General features: G+C 46.4%; 1 protein-coding gene across 1 annotated transcript in view; it reads left to right on the top strand.

The window, feature by feature from the left end:
- LOC139539404 (solute carrier organic anion transporter family member 2A1-like) overlaps positions 1–26,808 on the top strand; it is a 96,789-nt gene that overhangs the window by 67,434 nt on the left and 2,547 nt on the right. Inside the window, exons 6-12 of the mRNA XM_071342305.1 lie at positions 980–1,119; positions 12,430–12,505; positions 12,875–13,039; positions 19,121–19,316; positions 21,907–22,054; positions 22,888–23,063; positions 25,407–25,471. Of these exons, the coding sequence (XP_071198406.1) occupies positions 980–1,119; positions 12,430–12,505; positions 12,875–13,039; positions 19,121–19,316; positions 21,907–22,054; positions 22,888–23,063; positions 25,407–25,471 (966 nt within the window). The remainder of the gene's footprint in view (positions 1–979; positions 1,120–12,429; positions 12,506–12,874; positions 13,040–19,120; positions 19,317–21,906; positions 22,055–22,887; positions 23,064–25,406; positions 25,472–26,808) is intronic.

The following is a 26,808-nucleotide window of genomic DNA, read 5'->3' as shown; positions in this document are numbered from 1 at the left end:
CCTCTAACCTTCCTCTCTCCCTCCAGTCACCAACGCTGAGCTGGCCCCTACATACCCTCCCTCTAACCTTCCTCTCTCCCTCCAGTCACCAACGCTGAGCTGGCCCCTACAGACCCTCCCCTCTAACCTTCCTCTCTCCCTCCAGTCACCAACGCTGAGCTGGCCCCTACAGACCCTCCTCTCTAACCTTCCTCTCTCCCTCCAGTCACCAACACTGAGCTGGCCCCTACAGACCCTCCCTCTAACCTTCCTCTCTCCCTCCAGTCACCAACACTGAGCTGGCCCCTACAGACCCTCCCTCTAACCTTCCTCTCTCCCTCCAGTCACCAACGCTGAGCTGGCCCCTACAGACCCCCCCCTCTAACCTTCCTCTCTCCCTCCAGTCACCAACGCTGAGCTGGCCCCTACAGACCCTCCTCTCTAACCTTCCTCTCTCCCTCCAGTCACCAACACTGAGCTGGCCCCTACAGACCCTCCCTCTAACCTTCCTCTCTCCCTCCAGTCACCAACGCTGAGCTGGCCCCTACAGACCCTCCCTCTAACCTTCCTCTCTCCCTCCAGTCACCAACGCTGAGCTGGCCCCTACAGACCCTCCCCTCTAACCTTCCTCTCTCCCTCCAGTCACCAACGCTGAGCTGGCCCCTACAGACCCTCCTCTCTAACCTTCCTCTCTCCCTCCAGTCACCAACACTGAGCTGGCCCCTACAGACCCTCCCTCTAACCTTCCTCTCTCCCTCCAGTCACCAACGCTGAGCTGGCCCCTACAGACCCTCCCCTCTAACCTTCCTCTCTCCCTCCAGTCACCAACGCTGAGCTGGCCCCTACAGACCCTCCTCTCTAACCTTCCTCTCTCCCTCCAGTCACCAACGCTGAGCTGGCCCCTACAGACCCTCCCCTCTAACCTTCCTCTCTCCCTCCAGTCACCAACGCTGAGCTGGCCCCTACAGACCCTCCCTCTAACCTTCCTCTCTCCCTCCAGTCACCAACGCTGAGCTGGCCCCTACAGACCCTCGCTGGGTGGGTGCGTGGTGGATGGGCCTCCTCGTCTCCTCTGCCAGCCTAGCCCTGACCTCCGCCCCATACTTCTTCTTTCCTCGCAGCATGCCGCTGGAAGACGAGGTAACACTCTGTCACTAAAGTTCGCATCCCAAAACGGCACCCTATTCCCTACACAGGGCCCCATATGGCTCTGATCAAAAGTAGTGCACTGTGTAGGGAAAAGAGTATAGTTTGGGATGCAGACATAGATGCTTTTATACACTGCTTATGCGTGTGTTATGAATGGGTCTTGGCTGTATTAGGACGTCTTTATGTAGGTAACCACCAAATAAGGTATTACTAAAATTCCCTTGTAAACAACATTTCCAAAACTTCAAGGACAAAGCAGTGCTAGGTTAGTTTACTTAATTCTTCTTCTGAGAATAATAAATATCTTCCCCAGGGGAAGAATTTAGGTTGTAAGACCAGGGCCCAGACACTAATATATATTATGTATTGTGGTATTTCATTATTTTCAATGACGTGAATAGATAGAGCTTGAAAATATTGTATATTGTCTGGGAAAATAAGTATATTTTAATTCAGGTTATACTGACCTCTTCTGGCTTGGAGCCAGCAGTGTAGCTGATCATTTTAGCTGCCGTGTACTGTTTATTTAAGTTAACTAAGCTAGAATGTTATTGTGAGGGTGATAAAGCCAATATGACACCGATGTCGACGAAAATTCGCAGATAACTTGGAGGTACACAACACACTTCCTCGCCTTTTCGTCACGAGCCGTCCGTCCGTTACTGAGAACCACATACCGGATTTTGAACAGGGTCATTAACATTAGCATTAGCATTACCATTGGCATTTGCATTACCATTAGCATTAAAAAATAAAATGTATTGCCCCGACTTAGCTCAATATCTAGGCATCAGATAAGAAGTACAGCATCCATGAAGTGACCATTAGACTTGCTACCTAAGCTTGTAGGGACAATAGTTTTGATTAAATGTATAATTTATTTCTCTCACGTGCTCATTTCTGTCCATTTAAGATCCATTCAACGATGTGCTACCTTTTTGTAGCATTTCTGACAATGCTAACACATTTTCCGCCATATCTCAAAGTTCTAAAACAGGGTCAAAGCACTTAGGTTGCGCGGCAACAGCGCTAGTAGCTAGCTAACACCAGTTGGATAAAGAGGCAAGCTACACAGAAACGAAGCCAGCTATATTTTGCTATGGAAGGTTTTTCACATGGCTGAAGTCATCTGTGTAAACTATTGGCCTTGACACTTGCGTGTAATCAGAGAACAAACACCTAAAGACAAAGACAAGCTAGAGAACGTCCTTTGGTGCTATTGCCAGTTAGCTAGCCAACTAACATTATCCATCAAAGTTAGCCAGTAAAGTTAGCTTGTTAACTACACGCTAGCAAGGCTGTGACATGATAGAGATACACCGGTACATCTCAATGTTGACAGTATTTATTCCACAAAGTACAGCTAGCTAGCTGAGGCAAAGTTCATTGTTGAAACTGCCATGCTGCTAATGTATAATACAAGCAAATGGGTATTGCTCATCTAACGTTACTCCATACACTCGTCAACCTGGCTTGCTTAGCAATGTGGCTAGCTAACGTTACAGCCCTTACCGTATGCATTGATTCAGTATGCTACCTCCTCTCAATGCAATTGTCCTCTTGTCATTATAATTCAAAATGTGCACGCAGACTGATGAACACAGTGTGTGTGCTTATTTTTATTAATAGGTGGCTCTAAATAGAGCATTGTTGAGTGGCAATGGACAGCGACTGGGGTGTGTACTAGCTAGCTACCTATCCTGCCTGCTGTGTACCGGAGTCCTAGTTAGTTAGCTACCTATCCCTCCTGCCTGTGTACCGGAGTCCTAGTTAGTTAGCTACCTATCCCTCCTGCCTGTGTACCGGAGTCCTAGTTAGTTAGCTACCTATCCCTCCTGCTGTGTACCGGAGTCCTAGTTAGTTAGCTACCTATCCCTCCTGCCTGTGTACCGGAGTCCTAGTTAGTTAGCTACTGTTGATAAAACAAATTTACTGGAGAACTGAGACGAAGTAGAGACTCTGGACAGGGTGGATGAGGTTTAATTAAATGCAATTTATTCAGAGGTAAAGATATCTGAAATAGCGTGCACGGACCCTTTTCATCAAGCTCAAATGGAACTATCCGAAAGAAGCCCAGATAACAGAGTGCATATACATTTTATACAGTACAGAAAGTAGGTTGAGTCTGGAAGTTCTGGTCCTCTGGTTGGTTCTGATGAGTTGGGCGAGGTCTCCTTCAGGCCAGTATCACTGTCCCATTGGCTCTGAGTAGAGTTCTTTGTCTTCAGAAATGTTCAGCTAAAACAGGAGATTAGGTGTGTGCGTAGATGTTCCTATTTTGACATTTCTGTGTGTCTCTGTAAAATGTTCAGACTGAAGAGGAGTTTTTGTGTGTGCGAAGATGTTCCTGTCTTATCTGTGTTTATGAAAGGTTTACGTCAGCCCTCTGTCCTTGGGTATGTGTGTGTCTCAGTTTCTCGTGATATGCAGTACCAGGCACCACTTTTCTTATCAGTCTTTATGAAAAGGCCTGTGTCAGCCATCTGTCTCTGGGTGTGTGTGGGTCTCCGTATCTGCTATGAGTTTGTGAGAAACCCTGTTTGGAAAGAAGTTAGTTATAACAATGTATTAGCAAATATGCTTGTGTTATAATAAATGATATTTATTACACTACCTATCCCTCCTGCCTGTGTACCGGAGTCCTAGTTAGTTAGCTACCTATCCCTCCTGCCTGTGTACCGGAGTCCTAGTTAGTTAGCTACCTATCCCTCCTGCTGTGTACCAGAGTCCTAGTTAGTTAGCTACCTATCCCTCCTGCTGTGTACCGGAGTCCTAGTTAGTTAGCTACCTATCCCTCCTGCCTGTGTACCAGAGTCCTAGTTAGTTAGCTACCTATCCCTCCTGCTGTGTACCGGAGTCCTAGTTAGTTAGCTACCTATCCTGCCTGCTGTGTACCGGAGTCCTAGTTAGTTAGCTACCTATCCCTCCTGCTGTGTACCGGAGTCCTAGTTAGTTAGCTACCTATCCTGCCTGCTGTGTACCGGAGTCCTAGTTAGCTAGCTACCTATCCCGCCTGCCTGTGTACCGGAGTCCTAGTTAGTTAGCTACCTATCCTGCCTGCTGTGTACCGGAGTCCTAGTTAGTTAGCTACCTATCCTGCCTGCTGTGTACCGGAGTCCTAGTTAGTTAGCTACCTATCCTGCCTTCTGTGTACCGGAGTCCTAGTTAGTTAGCTACCTATCCTGCCTGCTGTGTACCGGAGTCCTAGTTAGTTAGCTACCTATCCTGCCTGCTGTGTACCGGAGTCCTAGTTAGTTAGCTACCTATCCTGCCTGCTGTGTACCGGAGTCCTAGTTAGTTAGCTACCTATCCTGCCTGCTGTGTACCGGAGTCCTAGTTAGTTAGCTACCTATCCTGCCTGCTGTGTACCGGAGTCCTAGTTAGTTAGCTACCTATCCCTCCTGCTGTGTACCGGAGTCCTAGTTAGTTAGCTACCTATCCTGCCTGCTGTGTACCGGAGTCCTAGTTAGTTAGCTACCTATCCTGCCTGCTGTGTACCGGAGTCCTAGTTAGTTAGCTACCTATCCTGCCTGCTGTGTACCGGAGTCCTAGTTAGTTAGCTACCTATCCTGCCTGCTGTGTACCGGAGTCCTAGTTAGTTAGCTACCTATCCTGCCTGCTGTGTACCGGAGTCCTAGTTAGTTAGCTACCTATCCTGCCTGCTGTGTACCGGAGTCCTAGTTAGTTAGCTACCTATCCCTCCTGCTGTGTACCGGAGTCCTAGTTAGTTAGCTACCTATCCCGCCTGCTGTGTACCGGAGTCCTAGTTAGCTAGCTACCTATCCCGCTTGCTGTGTACCGGAGTCCTAGTTAGCTAGCTACCTATCCCGCCTGCTGTGTACCGGAGTCCTAGTTAGTTAGCTACCTATCCTGCCTGCTGTGTACCGGAGTCCTAGTTAGTTAGCTACCTATCCCGCCTGCTGTGTACCGGAGTCCTAGTTAGTTAGCTACCTATCCCGCCTGCTGTGTACCGGAGTCCTAGTTAGTTAGCTACCTATCCTGCCTGCTGTGTACCGGAGTCCTAGTTAGTTAGCTACCTATCCTGCCTGCTGTGTACCGGAGTCCTAGTTAGTTAGCTACCTATCCATCCTGCTGTGTACCGGAGTCCTAGTTAGTTAGCTACCTATCCCGCCTGCTGTGTACCGGAGTCCTAGTTAGCTAGCTACCTATCCCGCCTGCTGTGTACCGGAGTCCTAGTTAGCTAGCTACCTGTCCCTCCTGCTGTGTACCGGAGTCCTAGTTAGTTAGCTACCTATCCTGCCTGCTGTGTACCGGAGTCCTAGTTAGTTAGCTACCTATCCCTCCTGCTGTGTACCGGAGTCCTAGTTAGTTAGCTACCTATCCCGCCTGCTGTGTACCGGAGTCCTAGTTAGTTAGCTACCTATCCCGCCTGCTGTGTACCAGAGTCCTAGTTAGTTAGCTACCTATCCCGCCTGCTGTGTACCGGAGTCCTAGTTAGTTAGCTACCTATCCCGCCTGCTGTGTACCGGAGTCCTAGTTAGTTAGCTACCTATCCCTCCTGCTGTGTACCGGAGTCCTAGTTAGTTAGCTACCTATCCCGCCTGCTGTGTACCAGAGTCCTAGTTAGTTAGCTACCTATCCCGCCTGCTGTGTACCGGAGTCCTAGTTAGTTAGCTACCTATCCCGCCTGCTGTGTACCGGAGTCCTAGTTAGTTAGCTACCTATCCCGCCTGCTGTGTACCAGAGTCCTAGTTAGTTAGCTACCTATCCCTCCTGCTGTGTACCGGAGTCCTAGTTAGTTAGCTACCTATCCTGCCTGCTGTGTACCGGAGTCCTAGTTAGTTAGCTACCTATCCCGCCTGCTGTGTACCGGAGTCCTAGTTAGTTAGCTACCTATCCCTCCTGCTGTGTACCGGAGTCCTAGTTAGTTAGATACCTATCCCGCCTGCTGTGTACCGGAGTCCTAGTTAGTTAGATACCTATCCCGCCTGCTGTGTACCGGAGTCCTAGTTAGTTAGCTACCTATCCTGCCTGCTGTGTACCGGAGTCCTAGTTAGTTAGCTACCTATCCCGCCTGCTGTGTACCGGAGTCCTAGTTAGTTAGCTACCTATCCCTCCTGCTGTGTACCGGAGTCCTAGTTAGTTAGCTACCTATCCCGCCTGCTGTGTACCGGAGTCCTAGTTAGTTAGCTACCTATCCCTCCTGCTGTGTACCGGAGTCCTAGTTAGTTAGCTACCTATCCTGCCTGCTGTGTACCGGAGTCCTAGTTAGTTAGCTACCTATCCTGCCTGCTGTGTACCGGAGTCCTAGTTAGTTAGCTACCTATCCTGCCTGCTGTGTACCGGAGTCCTAGTTAGTTAGCTACCTATCCTGCCTGCTGTGTACCGGAGTCCTAGTTAGTTAGCTACCTATCCCTCCTGCTGTGTACCGGAGTCCTAGTTAGTTAGCTACCTATCCCGCCTGCTGTGTACCGGAGTCCTAGTTAGTTAGCTACCTATCCCGCCTGCTGTGTACCAGAGTCCTAGTTAGTTAGCTACCTATCCTGCCTGCTGTGTACCGGAGTCCTAGTTAGTTAGCTACCTATCCCGCCTGCTGTGTACCGGAGTCCTAGTTAGTTAGCTACCTATCCCTCCTGCTGTGTACCGGAGTCCTAGTTAGTTAGCTACCTATCCCGCCTGCTGTGTACCGGAGTCCTAGTTAGTTAGCTACCTATCCCTCCTGCTGTGTACCGGAGTCCTAGTTAGTTAGCTACCTATCCTGCCTGCTGTGTACCGGAGTCCTAGTTAGTTAGCTACCTATCCTGCCTGCTGTGTACCGGAGTCCTAGTTAGTTAGCTACCTATCCCTCCTGCTGTGTACCGGAGTCCTAGTTAGTTAGCTACCTATCCCTCCTGCTGTGTACCGGAGTCCTAGTTAGTTAGCTACCTATCCTGCCTGCTGTGTACCGGAGTCCTAGTTAGTTAGCTACCTATCCCGCCTGCTGTGTACCGGAGTCCTAGTTAGTTAGCTACCTATCCTGCCTGCTGTGTACCGGAGTCCTAGTTAGTTAGCTACCTATCCCTCCTGCTGTGTACCGGAGTCCTAGTTAGTTAGCTACCTATCCCTCCTGCTGTGTACCGGAGTCCTAGTTAGTTAGCTACCTATCCCGCCTGCCTGTGTACCGGAGTCCTAGTTAGTTAGCTACCTATCCCGCCTGCTGTGTACCGGAGTCCTAGTTAGTTAGCTACCTATCCCTCCTGCTGTGTACCGGAGTCCTAGTTAGTTAGCTACCTATCCTGCCTGCTGTGTACCGGAGTCCTAGTTAGTTAGCTACCTATCCTGCCTGCTGTGTACCGGAGTCCTAGTTAGTTAGCTACCAACCCTCCTGCTGTGTACCGGAGTCCTAGTTAGTTAGCTACCTATCCCTCCTGCTGTGTACCGGAGTCCTAGTTAGTTAGCTACCTATCCTGCCTGCTGTGTACCGGAGTCCTAGTTAGTTAGCTACCTATCCCGCCTGCCTGTGTACCGGAGTCCTAGTTAGTTAGCTACCTATCCCGCCTGCTGTGTACCGGAGTCCTAGTTAGTTAGCTACCTATCCCTCCTGCTGTGTACCGGAGTCCTAGTTAGTTAGCTACCTATCCTGCCTGCTGTGTACCGGAGTCCTAGTTAGTTAGCTACCTATCCTGCCTGCTGTGTACCGGAGTCCTAGTTAGTTAGCTACCTATCCTGCCTGCTGTGTACCGGAGTCCTAGTTAGTTAGCTACCTATCCCTCCTGCTGTGTACCGGAGTCCTAGTTAGTTAGCTACCTATCCCTCCTGCTGTGTACCGGAGTCCTAGTTAGTTAGCTACCTATCCCTCCTGCTGTGTACCGGAGTCCTAGTTAGTTAGCTACCTATCCCTCCTGCTGTGTACCGGAGTCCTAGTTAGTTAGCTACCTATCCTGCCTGCTGTGTACCGGAGTCCTAGTTAGTTAGCTACCTATCCCGCCTGCTGTGTACCGGAGTCCTAGTTAGTTAGCTACCTATCCCGCCTGCTGTGTACCGGAGTCCTAGTTAGTTAGCTACCTATCCCGCCTGCTGTGTACCGGAGTCCTAGTTAGTTAGCTACCTATCCTGCCTGCTGTGTACCAGAGTCCTAGTTAGTTAGCTACCTATCCCTCCTGCCTGTGTACCGGAGTCCTAGTTAGTTAGCTACCTATCCCTCCTGCCTGTGTACCGGAGTCCTAGTTAGTTAGCTACCTATCCCTCCTGCTGTGTACCGGAGTCCTAGTTAGTTAGCTACCTATCCCTCCTGCTGTGTACCGGAGTCCTAGTTAGTTAGCTACCTATCCCTCCTGCTGTGTACCGGAGTCCTAGTTAGTTAGCTACCTATCCTGCCTGCTGTGTACCGGAGTCCTAGTTAGTTAGCTACCTATCCTGCCTGCTGTGTACCGGAGTCCTAGTTAGTTAGCTACCTATCCCTCCTGCTGTGTACCGGAGTCCTAGTTAGTTAGCTACCTATCCCGCCTGCTGTGTACCGGAGTCCTAGTTAGTTAGCTACCTATCCTGCCTGCTGTGTACCGGAGTCCTAGTTAGTTAGCTACCTATCCTGCCTGCTGTGTACCGGAGTCCTAGTTAGTTAGCTACCTATCCTGCCTGCTGTGTACCGGAGTCCTAGTTAGTTAGCTACCTATCCCGCCTGCCTGTGTACCGGAGTCCTAGTTAGTTAGCTACCTATCCCTCCTGCTGTGTACCGGAGTCCTAGTTAGTTAGCTACCTATCCCTCCTGCTGTGTACCGGAGTCCTAGTTAGTTAGCTACCTATCCTGCCTGCTGTGTACCGGAGTCCTAGTTAGTTAGCTACCTATCCCGCCTGCTGTGTACCGGAGTCCTAGTTAGTTAGCTACCTATCCTGCCTGCTGTGTACCGGAGTCCTAGTTAGTTAGCTACCTATCCTGCCTGCTGTGTACCGGAGTCCTAGTTAGTTAGCTACCTATCCTGCCTGCTGTGTACCGGAGTCCTAGTTAGTTAGCTACCTATCCTGCCTGCTGTGTACCGGAGTCCTAGTTAGTTAGCTACCTATCCTGCCTGCTGTGTACCGGAGTCCTAGTTAGTTAGCTACCTATCCTGCCTGCTGTGTACCGGAGTCCTAGTTAGTTAGCTACCTATCCCGCCTGCTGTGTACCGGAGTCCTAGTTAGTTAGCTACCTATCCTGCCTGCTGTGTACCGGAGTCCTAGTTAGTTAGCTACCTATCCTGCCTGCTGTGTACCGGAGTCCTAGTTAGTTAGCTACCTATCCTGCCTGCTGTGTACCGGAGTCCTAGTTAGTTAGCTACCTATCCCTCCCTCCTGCTGTGTACCGGAGTCCTAGAAATGGACCAATATAAGTATAGAAGGGGTTCCTGCAGATGCAGGCCGCACCCTTCTCCATCTTGCTACTCATTGGAGGAGACTGGATGCTTTTCTTCAGATGCACTCCACCCCTACGGTGACATCACCGGGACACACTGCTTAATGACAAGGTGGTGGATTGTGTTCCCTGAAATGTGTACAGCAGCTGATTGACGGAGCGCAGGGCCCATCTCTATACACTTGTTTATCTTCTGGTCCCCTCTGGAACATCGGAGCTAATCCGCTGAGCGATATCAGAGAGGACCACCGTTGTCCCACGGGAAACATTCTCTGTATTATGTTGTGTAATAATGTTGCATAATCACCTTCTGGTGTAGGTTGTTTGAGAAAGTTTTAACCCTTAAAACAACCTGCATACACATTGTTTGAAGTAATAGACCAACGTAGCTACTGTTGTAGGTCGAAGTTGTGTGCTGTAAAACCTTGGTAGAGCAGGCATCGTGGTGCTGTAAAACCTTGGTAGAACATGGGTGGAATAGGCATTGTGGTGCTGTAAAACCTTGGTAGAACATGGGTGGAATAGGCATTGTGGTGCTGGAAAACCTTGGTAGAACATGGGTGGAGTAGGCATTGTGGTGCTGTAAAACCTTGGTAGAACATGGGTGGAATAGGCATTGTGGTGCTGGAAAACCTTGGTAGAACATGGGTGGAGTAGGCATTGTGGTGCTGAAAAACCTTGGTAGAGCATGGGTGGAGTAGGCATTGTGGTGCTGTAAAACCTTGGTAGAGCATGGGTGGAATAGGCATTGTGGTGCTGGAAAACCTTGGTAGAGCATGGGTGGAGTAGGCATTGTGGTGCTGTAAAACCTTGGTAGAGCATGGGTGGAGTAGGCATTGTGGTGCTGTAAAACCTTGGTAGAGCATGGGTGGAGTAGGCATTGTGGTGCTGTAAAACCTTGGTAGAGCATGGGTGGAGTAGGCATTGTGGTGCTGTAAAACCTTGGTAGAGCATGGGTGGAGTAGGCATTGTGGTGCTGTAAAACCTTGGTAGAGCATGGGTGGAGTAGGCATTGTGGTGCTGTAAAACCTTGGTAGAGCATGGGTGGAGTAGGCATTGTGGTGCTGTAAAACCTTGGTAGAGCATGGGTGGAGTAGGCATTGTGGTGCTGTAAAACCTTGGTAGAGCATGGGTGGAGTAGGCATTGTGGTGCTGTAAAACCTTGGTAGAGCATGGGTGGAGTAGGCATTGTGGTGCTGTAAAACCTTGGTAGAACATGGGTGGAATAGGCATTGTGGTGCTGGAAAACCTTGGTAGAACATGGGTGGAGTAGGCATTGTGGTGCTGTAAAACCTTGGTAGAACATGGGTGGAATAGGCATTGTGGTGCTGGAAAACCTTGGTAGAACATGGGTGGAGTAGGCATTGTGGTGCTGTAAAACCTTGGTAGAGCATGGGTGGAGTAGGCATTGTGGTGCTGTAAAACCTTGGTAGAGCATGGGTGGAATAGGCATTGTGGTGCTGGAAAACCTTGGTAGAGCATGGGTGGAGTAGGCATTGTGGTGCTGTAAAACCTTGGTAGAGCATGGGTGGAGTAGGCATTGTGGTGCTGTAAAACCTTGGTAGAGCATGGGTGGAGTAGGCATTGTGGTGCTGTAAAACCTTGGTAGAGCATGGGTGGAGTAGGCATTGTGGTGCTGTAAAACCTTGGTAGAGCATGGGTGGAGTAGGCATTGTGGTGCTGTAAAACCTTGGTAGAGCATGGGTGGAGTAGGCATTGTGGTGCTGTAAAACCTTGGTAGAGCATGGGTGGAGTAGGCATTGTGGTGCTGTAAAACCTTGGTAGAGCATGGGTGGAGTAGGCATTGTGGTGCTGTAAAACCTTGGTAGAGCATGGGTGGAGTAGGCATTGTGGTGCTGTAAAACCTTGGTAGAGCATGGGTGGAGTAGGCATTGTGGTGCTGTAAAACCTTGGTAGAGCATGGGTGGAGTAGGCATTGTGGTGCTGTAAAACCTTGGTAGAGCATGGGTGGAGTAGGCATTGTGCTGCTGTAAAACCTTGGTAGAGCATTGATGGAGTAGGCATTGTGGGGCTCGTGAATTTCTTTCTTTATCGGCTTCAAACCAATGCCTACTTTTCAATTAAAACGTTTGTGTTTTGCTTTTTAATTGGATAAAAGCTTAGACCTGTAACACAGACCGATTACTTGCAGTCGGTTTCCACAGCCAAACTCAGTTACCTCAGGTTTTCTGGTCAGCGTATTGGTTATATACTGTTGAGAATCACACACAGGCTGGTGAAAGATGGACTTTTTCAAATCAAATTCTCATATTCCAGATTCCCATAGCCTCTCATCTGATATGGTGCAGCCAATTTCTTCTCTCTGCTTGTTTAAGAGATATTTCCATTCAGCGGTTGGAAAAGATTAAGTAAATTCCTCAAGGGGATTCTCTCCTCTCTCTCTTGTCTCTCTCTCTCTCTCCCTGTCTGTCTGTCTCTCTCTCTCCCAAGATTTGACATTGAAAAATATTGCATGAATAATGAAATCAAAACTTATGCTTTCTTCGCCCTTCTGAAAATACATTTTCCAAAATAAAAGCTTAAATTATGCATGCATTCTTTCTACTGTTCTTCAACCTTAAAGAGGTCATCTGCAGTTGCTGTATAAATGTTTGACTTATAAATTAATAATATGTACCTGATTCTTTAAGAATATAGCTCATAAATGCCTCATGCTCTTACTTCAATTGTTGTACCGCATCAAAACCCCAAATATACAAGCTTGTTTTACTCCTATGTTTGTAAACAAAGTGAATGGTAACAACCACTGTATAACCTCATAAGGTGGTTTTAAAACTGTGATGTTGATATCATGGATGGTCAGTCCTTGCATCCATAGCTCTGTCTATGAATTTGAGACTGGTAACATTTCTCCGGCCACATCTCTCAGATGTTTACAGAAACAGGGCCGGGGAATTTGCTTTGTTATTGTTTTCTACTGCTTATTGCCACTTTAATGTATTATTTCCTAGGTAAATGGAGCTGAAACTGACATTCTGAATGAAGGCTCCGAAAAGCCTGAGATCTCACTGCTTGATTTCCTTAAGAGTAAGTCCTCTATAGACAGGCTGGCAGACACAAACACAAACACAAACACACACACACACACACACACACACACACACACACACACACACACACACACACACACACACACACACACACACACACACACACACACACACACACACACACACACACACACACACACACACACACACACACACACACACACACACACACACACACACACACACACACACACACACACACACACACACACAATATTGTGTGTTTGGTAGAATTCTACAGAGAATCTGCCTGCTGGCTACAATAACCCTTAGTTAACTGACTAATTTATGTATTCTTTTGTGTCTGTCTTTCTTGCCTGTCTCTGTGTGTCCTCTCTCTCCCCAGTGTTCCCCAGGCTGTTTGTCCGTCTGCTCCTCAGTCCTCTGTTCCTGCTGTTGGTCCTGTCTCAGTGCTGTTTCTCTTCAGTCATCGCTGGCCTCGCCACCTTCCTCAACAAGTTCCTGGAGAGACAGTACAGCACGACCGCCGCTTACAGCAGCCTCCTCATAGGTCAGTACAGCACGACCACCGCTTACAGCAGCCTCCTCATAGGTCAGTACAGCACGACCACCGCTTACAGCAGCCTCCTCATAGGTCAGTACAGCACGACCACCGCTTACAGCAGCCTCCTCATAGGTCAGTACAGCACGACCGCCGCTTACAGCAGCCTCCTCATAGGTCAGTACAGCACGACCGCCGCTTACAGCAGCCTCCTCATAGGTCAGTACAGCACGACCACCGCTTACAGCAGCCTCCTCATAGGTCAGTACAGCACGACTGCCGCTTACAGCAGCCTCCTCATAGGTCAGTACAGCACGACCGCCGCTTACAGCAGCCTCCTCATAGGTCAGTACAGCACGACCGCCGCTTACAGCAGCCTCCTTATAGGTCAGTACAGCACGACTGCCGCTTACAGCAGCCTCCTCATAGGTCAGTACAGCACGACTGCCGCTTACAGCAACCTCCTCATAGGTCAGTACAGCACGACCGCCGCTTACAGCAGCCTCCTCATAGGTCAGTACAACACGACTGCCGCTTACAGCAGCCTCCTCATAGGTCAGTACAGCACGACCACCGCTTACAGCAGCCTCCTCATAGGTCAGTACAGCACGACCACCGCTTACAGCAGCCTCCTCATAGGTCTGTACAGCACTACTGTCTCCTCATAGGTCAGTACAACACTACTGTCTCCTCATAGGTCAGTACAGAACACTACTGTCTCCTCATAGGTCAGTACAACACTACTGTCTCCTCATAGGTCAGTACAACACTACTGTCTCCTCATAGGTCAGTACAGAACACTCCTGTCTCCTCATAGGTCAGTACAGAACACTACTGTCTCCTCATAGGTCAGTACAACACTACTGTCTCCTCATAGGTCAGTACGGAACACTACTGTCTCCTCATAGGTCAGTACAGAACACTACTGTCTCCTCATAGGTCAGTACAGAACACTACTGTCTCCTCATAGGTCAGTACAGAACACTACTGTCTCCTCATAGGTCAGTACAACACTACTGTCTCCTCATAGGTCAGTACAGAACACTACTCTCTCCTCATAGGTCAGTACAGAACACTACTGTCTCCTCATAGGTCAGTACAGAACACTACTCTCTCCTCATAGGTCAGTACAACACTACTGTCTCCTCATAGGTCAGTACAACACTACTGTCTCCTCATAGGTCAGTACAGAACACTACTGTCTTCTCATAGGTCAGTACAGAACACTACTGTCTCCTCATAGGTCAGTACAACACCACAGCCTCCTCATAGGTCAGTACAGAACACTACTGTCTCCTCATAGGTCAGTACAGAACACTACTGTCTCCTCATAAGTCAGTACAGAACACTACTGTCTCCTCATAGGTCAGTACAGAACACTACTGTCTCCTCATAGGTCAGTACAGAACACTACTGTCTCCTCATAGGTCAGTACAGAACACTACTGTCTCCTCATAGGTCAGTACAACACTACTGTCTCCTCATAGGTCAGTACAGAACACTACTGTCTCCTCATAGGTCAGTACAACACTACTGTCTCCTCATAGGTCAGTACAACACTACTGTCTCCTCATAGGTCAGTACAGAACACTACTGTCTCCTCATAGGTCAGTACAGAACACTACTGTCTCCTCATAGGTCAGTACAACACTACTGTCTCCTCATAGGTCAGTACAGAACACTACTGTCTCCTCATAGGTCAGTACAACACTACTGTCTCCTCATAGGTCAGTACAACACTACTGTCTCCTCATAGGTCAGTACAGAACACTACTGTCTCCTCATAGGTCAGTACAGAACACTACTGTCTCCTCATAGGTCAGTACAACACTACTGTCTCCTCATAGGTCAGTACAACACTACTGTCTCATCATAGGTCAGTACAGAACACTACTGTCTCCTCATAGGTCAGTACAGAACACTACTCTCTCCTCATAGGTCAGTACAGAACACTACTCTCTCCTCATAGGTCAGTACAGAACACTACTGTCTCCTCATAGGTCAGTACAGAACCCTACTGTCTCCTCATAGGTCAGTACAGAACACTACTGTCTCCTCATAGGTCAGTACAACACTACAGCCTCCTCATAGGTCAGTACAGAACACTACTGTCTCCTCATAGGTCAGTACAACACTACTGTCTCCTCATAGGTCAGTACAGAACACTACTGTCTCCTCATAGGTCAGTACAACACTACTGTCTCCTCATAGGTCAGTACAGAACACTACTGTCTCCTCATAGGTCAGTACAGAACACTACTGTCTCCTCATAGGTCAGTACAGAACACTACTCTCTCCTCATAGGTCAGTACAACACTACAGCCTCCTCATAGGTCAGTACAGAACACTACTGTCTCCTCATAGGTCAGTACAGAACACTACTGTCTCCTCATAGATCAGTACAACACTACTGTCTCCTCATAGGTCAGTACAACACTACTGTCTCCTCATAGGTCAGTACAGAACACTACTGTCTCCTCATAGGTCAGTACAGAACACTACTGTCTCCTCATAGGTCAGTACAGAACACTACTCTCTCCTCATAGGTCAGTACAACACTACTGTCTCCTCATAGGTCAGTACAGAACACTACTGTCTCCTCATAGGTCAGTACAGACCACTACTCTCTCCTCATAGGTCAGTACAGAACACTACTCTCTCCTCATAGGTCAGTACAGAACACTACTGTCTCCTCATAGGTCAGTACAACACTACTGTCTCCGCATAGGTCAGTACAGAACACTACTGTCTCCTCATAGGTCAGTACAACACTACTGTCTCCTCATAGGTCAGTACAACACTACTGTCTCCTCATAGGTCAGTACAACACTACTGTCTCCTCATAGGTCAGTACAGAACACTACTGTCTCCTCATAGGTCAGTACAGCACACTACTGTCTCCTCATAGGTCAGTACAGAACACTACTGTCTCCTCATAGGTCAGTACAGCACACTACTGTCTCCTCATAGGTCAGTACAGAACACTACTGTCTCCTCATAGGTCAGTACAGAACACTACTGTCTCCTCATAGGTCAGTACAACACTACTGTCTCCTCATAGGTCAGTACAGAACACTACTGTCTCCTCATAGGTCAGTACAACACTACTGTCTCCTCATAGGTCAGTACAACACTACTGTCTCCTCATAGGTCAGTACAACACTACTGTCTCCTCATAGGTCAGTACAGAACACTACTGTCTGCTCATAGGTCAGTACAGAACACTACTGTCTCCTCATAGGTCAGTACAGAACACTACTGTCTCCTCATAGGTCAGTACAGAACACTACTGTCTCCTCATAGGTCAGTACAGAACACTACTGTCTCCTCATAGGTCAGTACAGAACACTACTGTCTCCTCATAGGTCAGTACAGAACACTACTCTCTCCTCATAGGTCAGTACAGAACACTACTGTCTCCTCATAGGTCAGTACAGAACACCACTGTCTCCTCATAGGTCAGTACAGAACACTACTGTCTCCTCATAGGTCAGTACAGAACACTACTGTCTCCTCATAGGTCAGTACAGAACACTACTGTCTCCTCATAGGTCAGTACAGAACACTACTCTCTCCTCATAGGTCAGTACAGAACACTACTGTCTCCTCATAGGTCAGTACAGAACACTACTCTCTCCTCATAGGTCAGTACAGAACACTACTGTCTCCGCATAGGTCAGTACAGAACACTACTGTCTCCTCATAGGTCAGTACAACACTACTGTCTCCTCATAGGTCAGTACAACACTACTGGCTCCTCATAGGTCAGTACAGAACACTACTGTCTCCTCATAGGTCAGTACAACACTACTGTCTCCTCATAGGTCAGTACAGAACACTACTGTCTCCTCATAGGTCAGTACAGAACACTACTGTCTCCTCATAGGTCAGTACAGAACACTACTGTCTCCTCATAGGTCAGTACAGAACACTACTGTCTCCTCATAGGTCAGTACAACACTACTGTCTCCTCATAGGTCAGTACAACACTACTGTCTCCTCATAGGTCAGTACAGAACACTACTGTCTGCTCATAGGTCAGTACAGAACACTACTGTCTCCTCATAGGTCAGTACAACACTACTGTCTCCTCATAGGTCAGTACAGAACACTACTCTCTCCTCATAGGTCAGTACAGAACACTACTCTCTCCTCATAGGTCAGTACAGAACACTACTGTCTCCTCATAGGTCAGTACAACACTACTGTCTCCTCATAGGTCAGTACGGAACACTACTGTCTCCTCATAGGTCAGTACAGAACACTACTGTCTCCTCATAGGTCAGTACAACACTACTGTCTCCTCATAGGTCAGTACAGAACACACATACACACACACACACACACACACAAAGAGAGACAGACACACACACACAGAGGAACGATGGCGTATGTAACTCCTTGTTGATCCACTATGTGGAACAGGGGAATTATGGCGTATCTGTAAATGATAGCATTTATGAAGCTAGCAGGCATGTTCTTCACACGCTAGGAAGATGCTGTATTTTCTCCAACGTTTAAAATGAAAAAGGTACCCCTCACTCCCAAAACACACACTGGAGACTCACACACAAAGTCTTTAAACAATGGGACGTGCTCAGTCTTTGAACAACGGGAGGCTCTTCTGGACAGGTACGTCAGTGTCATCTGATCCAACAACCACGCTCCGTTCAGAAGGTTGGGTCTGGTACCAGGCAGGGGTAACCTGGCCAGGATGTGCTCGAGGGCAGACTCAATGGTTGCAATACGAATGTCCAGTGACTTAAATTCCTTGCGCATCTCAGTGGGTCAAGATTTTTGTGCCCCCTGGCGAGGTTGAGTGATGGATCACAAGGTGAGTGAGACCCGTCTGATGAGAATCTGGAGAGCTGTTATCCTGTGCAGCCACCTGGGCATGTTCAGCTCCCTAAGAGAAGAATGCAAAGTGTGTGCTCATCTGAGGCTGTTGTTTTTAACACTGTTCACATGGGTGGAACCACAGCCGGTGTACAGTACTGAATCGGTCAGAAAATAACACATTTTCACAGAAGACAAGTTCTGAGAGTTATAAAAAATAAAAATAAATGCTTTTGGAGGGCTCTGTCCTTTTCTATTCTACTGGCATCTTATCTATTCTGTCTTATCTATTCTACTGGCATCTTATCTGTTCTACTGTCATCTATTCTACTGTCAGTATCTATTTTGCTGTATGTGTATTTGTTGAGGGAGCAGCAGCACTTGCATTTCCAAGAAATATTTCCACTCTGGGACAATAATGTTAATCTTATCTTATTTTATCTTAGCTCTGGTTATTTTATCTTAGCTCTGGTTATTTTATCTTAGCTCTGGTTATTTATGTTAGCTCTGGTTATTTATCTTAGCTCTGGTTATTTGATCTTAGCTGTGGTTATTTTATCTTAGCTCTGGTTATTTTTCTTAGCTCTGGTTATTTTATCTTAGCTCTGGTTATTTATCTTAGTTCTGGTTATTTTATCTTAGCTGTGGTTATTTTATCTTAGCTCTGGTTATTTTATATGTTATCTTAGCTCTGGTTATTTTATCTTAGCTGTGGTTATTTTATCTTAGCTGTGGTTATTTTATCTTAGCTGTGGTTATTTTATCTTAGCTGTGGTTATTTTATCTTAGCTGTGGTTATTTTTTCTTAGCTGTGGTTATTTTTTCTTAGCTGTGGTTATTTTATCTTAGCTCTGGTTATTTTATATGTTATCTTAGCTCTGGTTATTTTATCTTAGCTCTGGTTATTTTATCTTAGCTGTGGTTATTTTATCTTAGCTGTGGTTATTTTATCTTAGCTCTGGTTATTTTATCTTAGCTGTGGTTATTTTATCTTAGCTGTGGTTATTTTACCTTAGCTGTGGTTATTTTATCTTAGCTCTGGTTATTTTATATTTTATCTTAGCTGTGGTTATTTTATCTTAGCTCTGGTTATTTTATCTTAGCTCTGGTTATTTTATCTTAGCTGTGGTTATTTTACCTTAGCTGTGGTTATTTTATCTTAGCTGTGGTTATTTTATCTTAGCTCTGGTTATTTGTCTTATCTCTGGTTATTTTATCTTAGTTTTTCTAATCACTCTGTCGCGTCGTCCTCAGGTGCGGTGAACCTTCCTTCTGTTGCCGTGGGGATGCTGGTGGGCGGGGTCATCATGAAGAGAAAGAGTCTCTCTCTTAAGGCCATCCCTCGTTTCTCTGTCGCCATGCTGTCCATCTCTGTTCTCCTCCTCATCCCCCTCTTCTTCATGGGCTGTCCCACACAGAGGGTGAAAGAGGTCAACTATGAATTCCAAGGGTGAGTCAGTGTTGGGGGTGTAATCTGCATTTTTACAAAACGGTTAAATCTTTGGAGAGCCATGTCCTGGTTGATTGGGGTCGGTGTGCTGAGGGGGATGTTGTTGATGTGTCTGTAGTACGTAGTTTGTCAGCTAACCGTATCTGGGGATGTTGTGTTACTGTCTGTAGTTTGTCAGCTAACCGTTCTCTGGGGATGTTGTGTTACTGTCTGTAGTTTGTCAGCTAACCGTATCTGGGGATGTTGTGTTGCTGTCTGTAGTTTGTCAGCTAACTGTATCTGGGGATGTTGTGTTGCTGTCTGTAGTTTGTTAGCTAACTGTATCTGGGGATGTTGTGTTACTGTCTGTAGTTTGTCAGCTAACTGTATCTGGGGATGTTGTGTTACTGTCTGTAGTTTGTCAGCTAACTGTATCTGGGGATGTTGTGTTGCTGTCTGTAGTTTGTCAGCTAACTGTATCTGGGGATGTTGTGTTACTGTCTGTAGTTTGTTAGCTAACCGTATCTGGGGATGTTGTGTTGCTGTCTGTAGTTTGTCAGCTAACTGTATCTGGGGATGTTGTGTTACTGTCTGTAGTTTGTCAGCTAACTGTATCTGGGGATGTTGTGTTACTGTCTGTAGTTTGTTAGCTAACCGTATCTGGGGATGTTGTGTTACTGTCTGTAGTTTGTCAGCTAACTGTATCTGGGGATGTTGTGTTACTGTCTGTAGTTTGTCAGCGGTTGTTTTTTAATGACATGGGAGTTATTGGGAAGCCATGAGGACTGGAGTTTAAGGTTCTTCAAACAGTCTTGCCCAAAGCCAAACGCCATGGAGTTATCACCTATCACTACAGACGCAAAACAGAGATGTACAGTCTGCAGCGTTTTAATTCGTTGGATAAATAAAGTGCCTGGTGAAACACAAGTTCATACGTTACATAACGATGAGGTCATAATAGGGAGAATAACAAACGTACAGTACCTTTTTCAGACAGTACCAACAGACTGAAAAATAGTCAAGCAACTTCATGGGATAAGACCTAGCATTTTGTGAAGATTAAGACAAAAGTATTGTTTGGCGCTGTGCCACTGGTGAGCCCAAAACAACTAGAATGTTGTTACTGCAGTACAATAGCAAACAGAGGTTAATGAACAACATCTAACATAAGCAGGAACCCTGGTCTTCATCCCGTAACCTCAAATCTCTGTTGTCTTCTGTTATGTGGCTTTTCGGCACTGAGCTCTACTGATGAACTTACCTCCACCCAAACGTCTATCGTGATCCCAAAACCCTGAAGTTAACATGAATGACCCTTTCACACTACTGAGCTGAGCTGAGCCGAGCCTTGTAAAGTGGAGTTGTACTGAGCTGAGCCTAGTAGAGTGGAGTTGTACTGAGCTGAGCCTAGCAGAGTGGAGTTGTACTGAGCTGAGCTGAGCTGAGCCTAGCAGAGTGGAGTTGTACTGAGCTGAGCCTAGTAGAGTGGAGTTGTACTGAGCTGAGCCTAGCAGAGTGGAGTTGTACTGAGCTGAGCTGAGCTGAGCCTAGCAGAGTGGAGTTGTACTGAGCTGAGCCTAGCAGAGTGGAGTTGTACTGAGCTGAGCTGAGCCTAGTAGAGTGGAGTTGTACTGAGCTGAGCTGAGCCTAGCAGAGTGGAGTTGTACTGAGCTGAGCTGAGCCTAGCAGAGTGGAGTTGTACTGAGCTGAGCCTAGTAGAGTGGAGTTGTACTGAGCTGAGCCTAGCAGAGTGGAGTTGTACTGAGCTGAGCCTAGTAGAGTGGAGTTGTACTGAGCTGAGCTGAGCTGAGCCTAGCAGAGTGGAGTTGTACTGAGCTGAGCCTGGTAGAGTGGAGTTGTACTGAGCTGAGCCTAGTAGAGTGGAGTTGTACTGAGCTGAGCCTGGTAGAGTGGAGTTGTACTGAGCTGAGCCTAGTAGAGTGGAGTTGTACTGAGCTGAGCCTAGTAGAGTGGAGTTGTACTGAGCTGAGCCTAGCAGAGTGGAGTTGTACTGAGCTGAGCCTAGTAGAGTGGAGTTGTACTGAGCTGAGCTGAGCCTAGCAGAGTGGAGTTGTACTGAGCTGAGCCTAGCAGAGTGGAGTTGTACTGAGCTGAGCCTAGCAGAGTGGAGTTGTACTGAGCTGAGCTGAGCTGAGCCTAGCAGAGTGGAGTTGTACTGAGCTGAGCCTAGTAGAGTGGAGTTGTACTGAGCTGAGCTGAGCCTAGTAGAGTGGAGTTGTACTGAGCTGAGCCTAGTAGAGTGGAGTTGTACTGAGCTGAGCGGAGTTGTACTGAGCTGAGCTGAGCCTAGTAGAGTGGAGTTGTACTGAGCTGAGCCTGGTAGAGTGGAGTTGTGCTGAGCCTAGCAGAGTGGAGTTGTACTGAGCCTAGCAGAGTGGAGTTGTACTGAGCCTAGTAGAGTGGAGTTGTACTGAGCTTGTTATGAATTCACCGTAGCTGCTAAACCCTGCTAGAAAGGACAGTGTGAAAAGACAATATCCGAGCAAGCACAATACATTTCGGGCAAAATAGTGTAAAAACTTGTATAACTCTATTGTGATACCAACATCATTCTTGAAACATCTCTCATCATGTTCTCTCTTCTCATCAGGTCTCTGGCCAATTGTTATTCCAACTGCTCCTGCCCAGCTAACGCCTTCAACCCAGTGTGTGGATCTGACAGCACGGAGTACCTGTCACCCTGCCACGCAGGCTGCAAAGAGTACACCAAAGACCCCAACAACAGATTCAGGGTTCTGGTGCGTTCTGGGAAGTTAGGAATGCAGTAGCGAATGGTATAATTGAACAAAGAGTAAAACCAAATCTGTTATAGGTCAATAGGGCAGCCAGGCAGACCTAGTACTATCTAGTCTCTACCTACAGTACAGCTACACAATATGGATGATTCACAATCAATGGACCAGTCCCATCCATCTGTAATTATAAAAATGTACCTTTATTTAACTAGAAAAGTCAGTTAAGAACAAATGTCTTATTTTCAATGACGGCCTACCAGGGAACAGTGGGTTGACTGCCTGTTCAGGGGCAGAACGACAGAGTTGTACCTTGTCAGCTCGGGGATTCGATCTTGCAACCTTTCGGTTACTAGTACAACGCTCTAACCACTAGGCTACGCTGCCACCCCTCCACTCTAACCACTAGGCTACCTGCCGCCCCTCCACTCTAACCACTAGGCTAATCAGAGGGTAATCAGCTCTGGGACACAGGGGAAGTGTTTTAAGTGTCAGTCAGTAAGTCATCCATTACCAGGATGACTGTTTAGCAGGCTAATAGAGTTGTAGTCATATTGACATAGTTAATATGGTTAACCCCCCCATGCATGGCCATTACGTAAATGAGTTAGACTTCAATCAATTCAGACCAAGAAGTAACACTAGCTCATGTTGTAAATACTAATTGAGGAAAGTATACAGGACGTTCAAGTCAATATAGGATATCAATCATTCACCATTTTGCCATTGTCTTAACAAACAAAAACAAGGATCTGTCCATTTTCTTTTATAATGTATTACATGTATAGTCTATCTTTTATATAATGATACCCGGTGTCTTCTTCGTTCTCCTGCTTTAGGAGTACACAGACTGTATCTGTACAGCTCACAGCCAGGGTAGCGGTGGGGGTACTGCTCGCCCCGGCCCCTGCCCCAACCAATGTCCTCACTTCCTGCTTCCTGTCATGTTCCTCATCTCTCTGGCCGCGATGATCGCCTCCCTAACACACAATCCTATCTATATGATGGTCCTCAGGTTTGTTTTTTTTTATTTTTTATTTGACCTTCATTTAACCAGGTAGGCCAGTTGAGAACAAGTTCTCATTTACAACTGCAACCTGGCCAAGATAAAGCAAAGCAGTGTGACAAAAACAACACAAAGTTACACATGGGATAAACAAACGTACAGTCAATAACACATTAGAAAAATCTATATACAGTGAGTGCAAATGTTGTAAGATTAGGGAGGTAAGGCAATAAATAGGCCATAGTGACGAAATAATTACAATTTAGCAATTAAACACTGGAGTGATAGATGTGCAGATGATGATATGCAAGTAGAGATACTGGGGTGCAAAGGAGAAGAAAAAATAATAATAACATGGGGATGAGGTAGTTGGGTGGGCTATTTACAGATGGGCTGTGTACAGGTGCAGTGATCGGTAAGCTGCTCTGACAGCTGATGCTTAAAGTTAGTGAGGGAGATATAAGTATCCAGCTTCAGTGATTCAGATAACCTCTCTCAGGTAACCTCTCTAACACACAGCCCCATCTATATGATGGACCTCATATAACCTCTCTCTCTAACACACAACACCGTCTATATGATGGACCTCAGATTTAAAAAAACATATACAAATGCATTTGGAAAGTTTTCAGACCCCTTGACTTGATCCACATTTTGTTACGTTACAGCCTTATTCTAGAATGTATTAAATGTTTAAAAAAGTCTCATCAATTTACACACAATACCCCATGATGACATCACAATACCCCATAATGACATCACAATACTCCATAATGACATCACAATACCCCATGATGACATCACAATACCCCATAATGACAAAGCGAAAACAGGTTTTTAGAATTTTTGTACATTTATAAAAAAAAATGAAAAACTGAAAAACCTTATTTATTTAAGTATTTGCTATGAGACTCGAAATTGAGCTCATGTGCATCTTGTTTACATTGATTAAACTTGAGAAGTATATACAACTTCATTGGAGTCCACCTGTGGTAAATTCAATTGATTGGACATGATTTGGAAAGGCACACACCTGTCTATATAAGGTCCCACAGTTGACAGTGCATGTCAGAGCAACAACCAAGCCATGAGGTTAAAGGAATTGTCTGTAGAGCTCCGAGACAGGATTGTGTCGAGGCACAGATCTGGGGATGGGTACCAAAAAATGTCTGCAGCATTGAAGGTCCCCAAGAACAGTGTGGCCTCGACAAAAGGTTTGGAACCACCAAGACTATTCCTAGAGTTGGCCGTTCGGCCAAACTCAGCATTTGGGGGAGAAGGGCCTTGGTCAGGGAGGTGACCAGGAACCCGATGGTCACTCTGACAGAGCTTCAGTGTCCCTCTGTGGAGATGGGAGAACCTTCCAGAAAGACAACCATCTCTGCAGCACTCCACCAATCAGGCCTTTATGGTAGAGTGGCCAGACGGAAGCCACTCCTCAGTAAATGGCACATGGCAGCCCACTTGGAGTTTGCCAAAAGGCACCTAAAGACTCTCAGACCATGAGAAACAGGTTTCTCTGGTCTGATGAACCGAGATTGAACTCTTTGGCCTGAATGCCAAGCGTCACGTCTGGAGGAAACCTGGCACCATCCCTACGGTGAAGCATAGTGGTGGCAGCATCATGCTGTGGGGATGTTTTTCAGCCACAGGGACTTCAGCTCAAGGGAAAGATGAACAGAGCAAAGTACAGAGAGATCCTTGATGAAAACCTACTCCAGAGTGCTCAGAACGTCACCTTCCAACAGGACAACAACCCTAAGCACACAGCCAAGTCAAAGCAGGAGTGGCTTCAGGAAAATTCTCTGAATGTCCTTAAGTGGCCCAGCCAGAGGCCGGACTTGAACCCAATCGAAACATCTCTGGAGAGACCTGAAAATAGCTGTGCAGCGACGCTCCCCATCCAACCTGACAGAGCTTGAGAGGATCTGCAGAGAAGAATGGGAGAAACTCCCCAAATACAGGTGTGCCAAGCTTGTAGTGTCATACCCAAGAAGACTCGAGGCTGTAATCACTGCCAAAGGTCTTCAACAAAGTACTGAATAATGGGTCTGAATAAATATGATATTTCCTTTTTATATATACAATTTGGAGATTTCTAAAACCTGTTTTTGCTTCGTCATTATTGTGTAGATTGATGAGAGGAAAAAACGATTTAATTCATTTTAAAATACGGCTGTATAACGTAACAAAATGTGGAAAAAGTCAAGGAATCTAAATACTTTCAAAGTGCACTGTATATAGTTTAATGTAATTAAATTTGATTTGGAATACTTCTGATGAGTCCATAGAAAGCAGGCCTATTCAGTACGACGTTGTAAATAAACTGTTTCTTCGCTTGAATTGTTTCAGAACTGTTCCCCACGAAGAGAAATCCTTTGCCATAGGAGTCCAGTTTCTGCTCTTGAGAGTGCTTGGTAAGTTTCTTCATAAAGACAGATGTTGTTAAATACAACACACAATTGAATATAATATGATATACATCAATGTAGTGTTAGAGTGCCCTCTGGTGGACGACGACTGATTTGAATCATACTGAGAATCCCGTATCTTCCTGCTGCGAAAGTGTTTTGAATAAGAGTTGTGATTGATGTCTGATCCTCTCCTTTCTCTACGAACAAAAGGTCAATGTTGACAGTTGTTATAGCAGCCTGGTTACCAGCTCCTGTTCAGCTTGGCCATCCACAGCTCCTGTATATAGTATTATTATACACACTGAACACAAATATAAATGCAACATGCAACAATTTCTAAGATTTTACTGAGTTTTACAGTTCATATAAGAAAATCAAGTCAATTTAAATAAATTCATTAGGTCCTAATCTATGGATTTCACATGACTGGGAATACAGATATGCATTTGTTGGTCACAGATACCATTAAAAAAAAGGTAGGGGTGTGGATCAGAGAACCACTATGTTCCTCCTGCAGTGACATCTGACCACCATTTTGCCTCATGCAGCACGATATCTCCTTCACATAGAGTTGATCAGGCTGTTGATTGTGGTCTGTGGAATGTTGTCCCACTCCTCTTCAATGGCTGTGTGAAGTTGCTGGATATTGGCGGGAACTGGAACACGCTGTCGTAGAAGTTGATCCAGAGCATCCCAAACATGCTCAATGAGTGACATGTCTGGTGAGTATGCAGGCCATGGAAGAACTGGGACATTTTAAGCTTCCAGGAATTGTGTACAGATCCTTACGACATGGGGCCGTGCATTATCATGCTGAAACATGAGGTGATGGCGGCGGATGAATGGCACGACAACGGGCCTCAGGATCTCGTCACGGTATCTCTGTGCATTCAAATTGCCATCGATAAATTGTAATTGGGTTTGTTGTTCGTAGCTTATCAAATCACATTGTATTGGTCACGTACACATATTTAGCAGATGTTATTGCGGGTGTAGTGAAATGCTTGTGTTCCTAGCTCCAACAGCCTGTTGTTCATAATTGTACATGGTTCATATTAAGATCTTGCTACTTAAAGAGGTATAATTGAGTTGTACTGAATATGTTGTAGCAAGTCCCTTTTTACTTGCCTTTTACTGGCCCATACCATAATCTCACCACCACCATGTGGCACTGTTCACAAACGTTGACATCAGCAAACCGCTCGGCAACACGACACCTGGTTACACGTGGTCTGTGGTTGTGAGGCCGGTTGGATGTACTGCCAAATTCTCTTAAAGGACGTTGGAGGAGGCGGCTTATTGTAGAGAAATTAACATTCAATTATCTGGCAACAGCTCTG

Source organism: Salvelinus alpinus, chromosome 15 (genome assembly GCF_045679555.1).
Source record: "Salvelinus alpinus chromosome 15, SLU_Salpinus.1, whole genome shotgun sequence".
Lineage (NCBI taxonomy): Eukaryota > Metazoa > Chordata > Actinopteri > Salmoniformes > Salmonidae > Salvelinus > Salvelinus alpinus.
The sequence above is the reverse complement of the archived record's forward strand: the minus strand, read 5'-3'. Positions and strand labels throughout refer to the sequence as shown.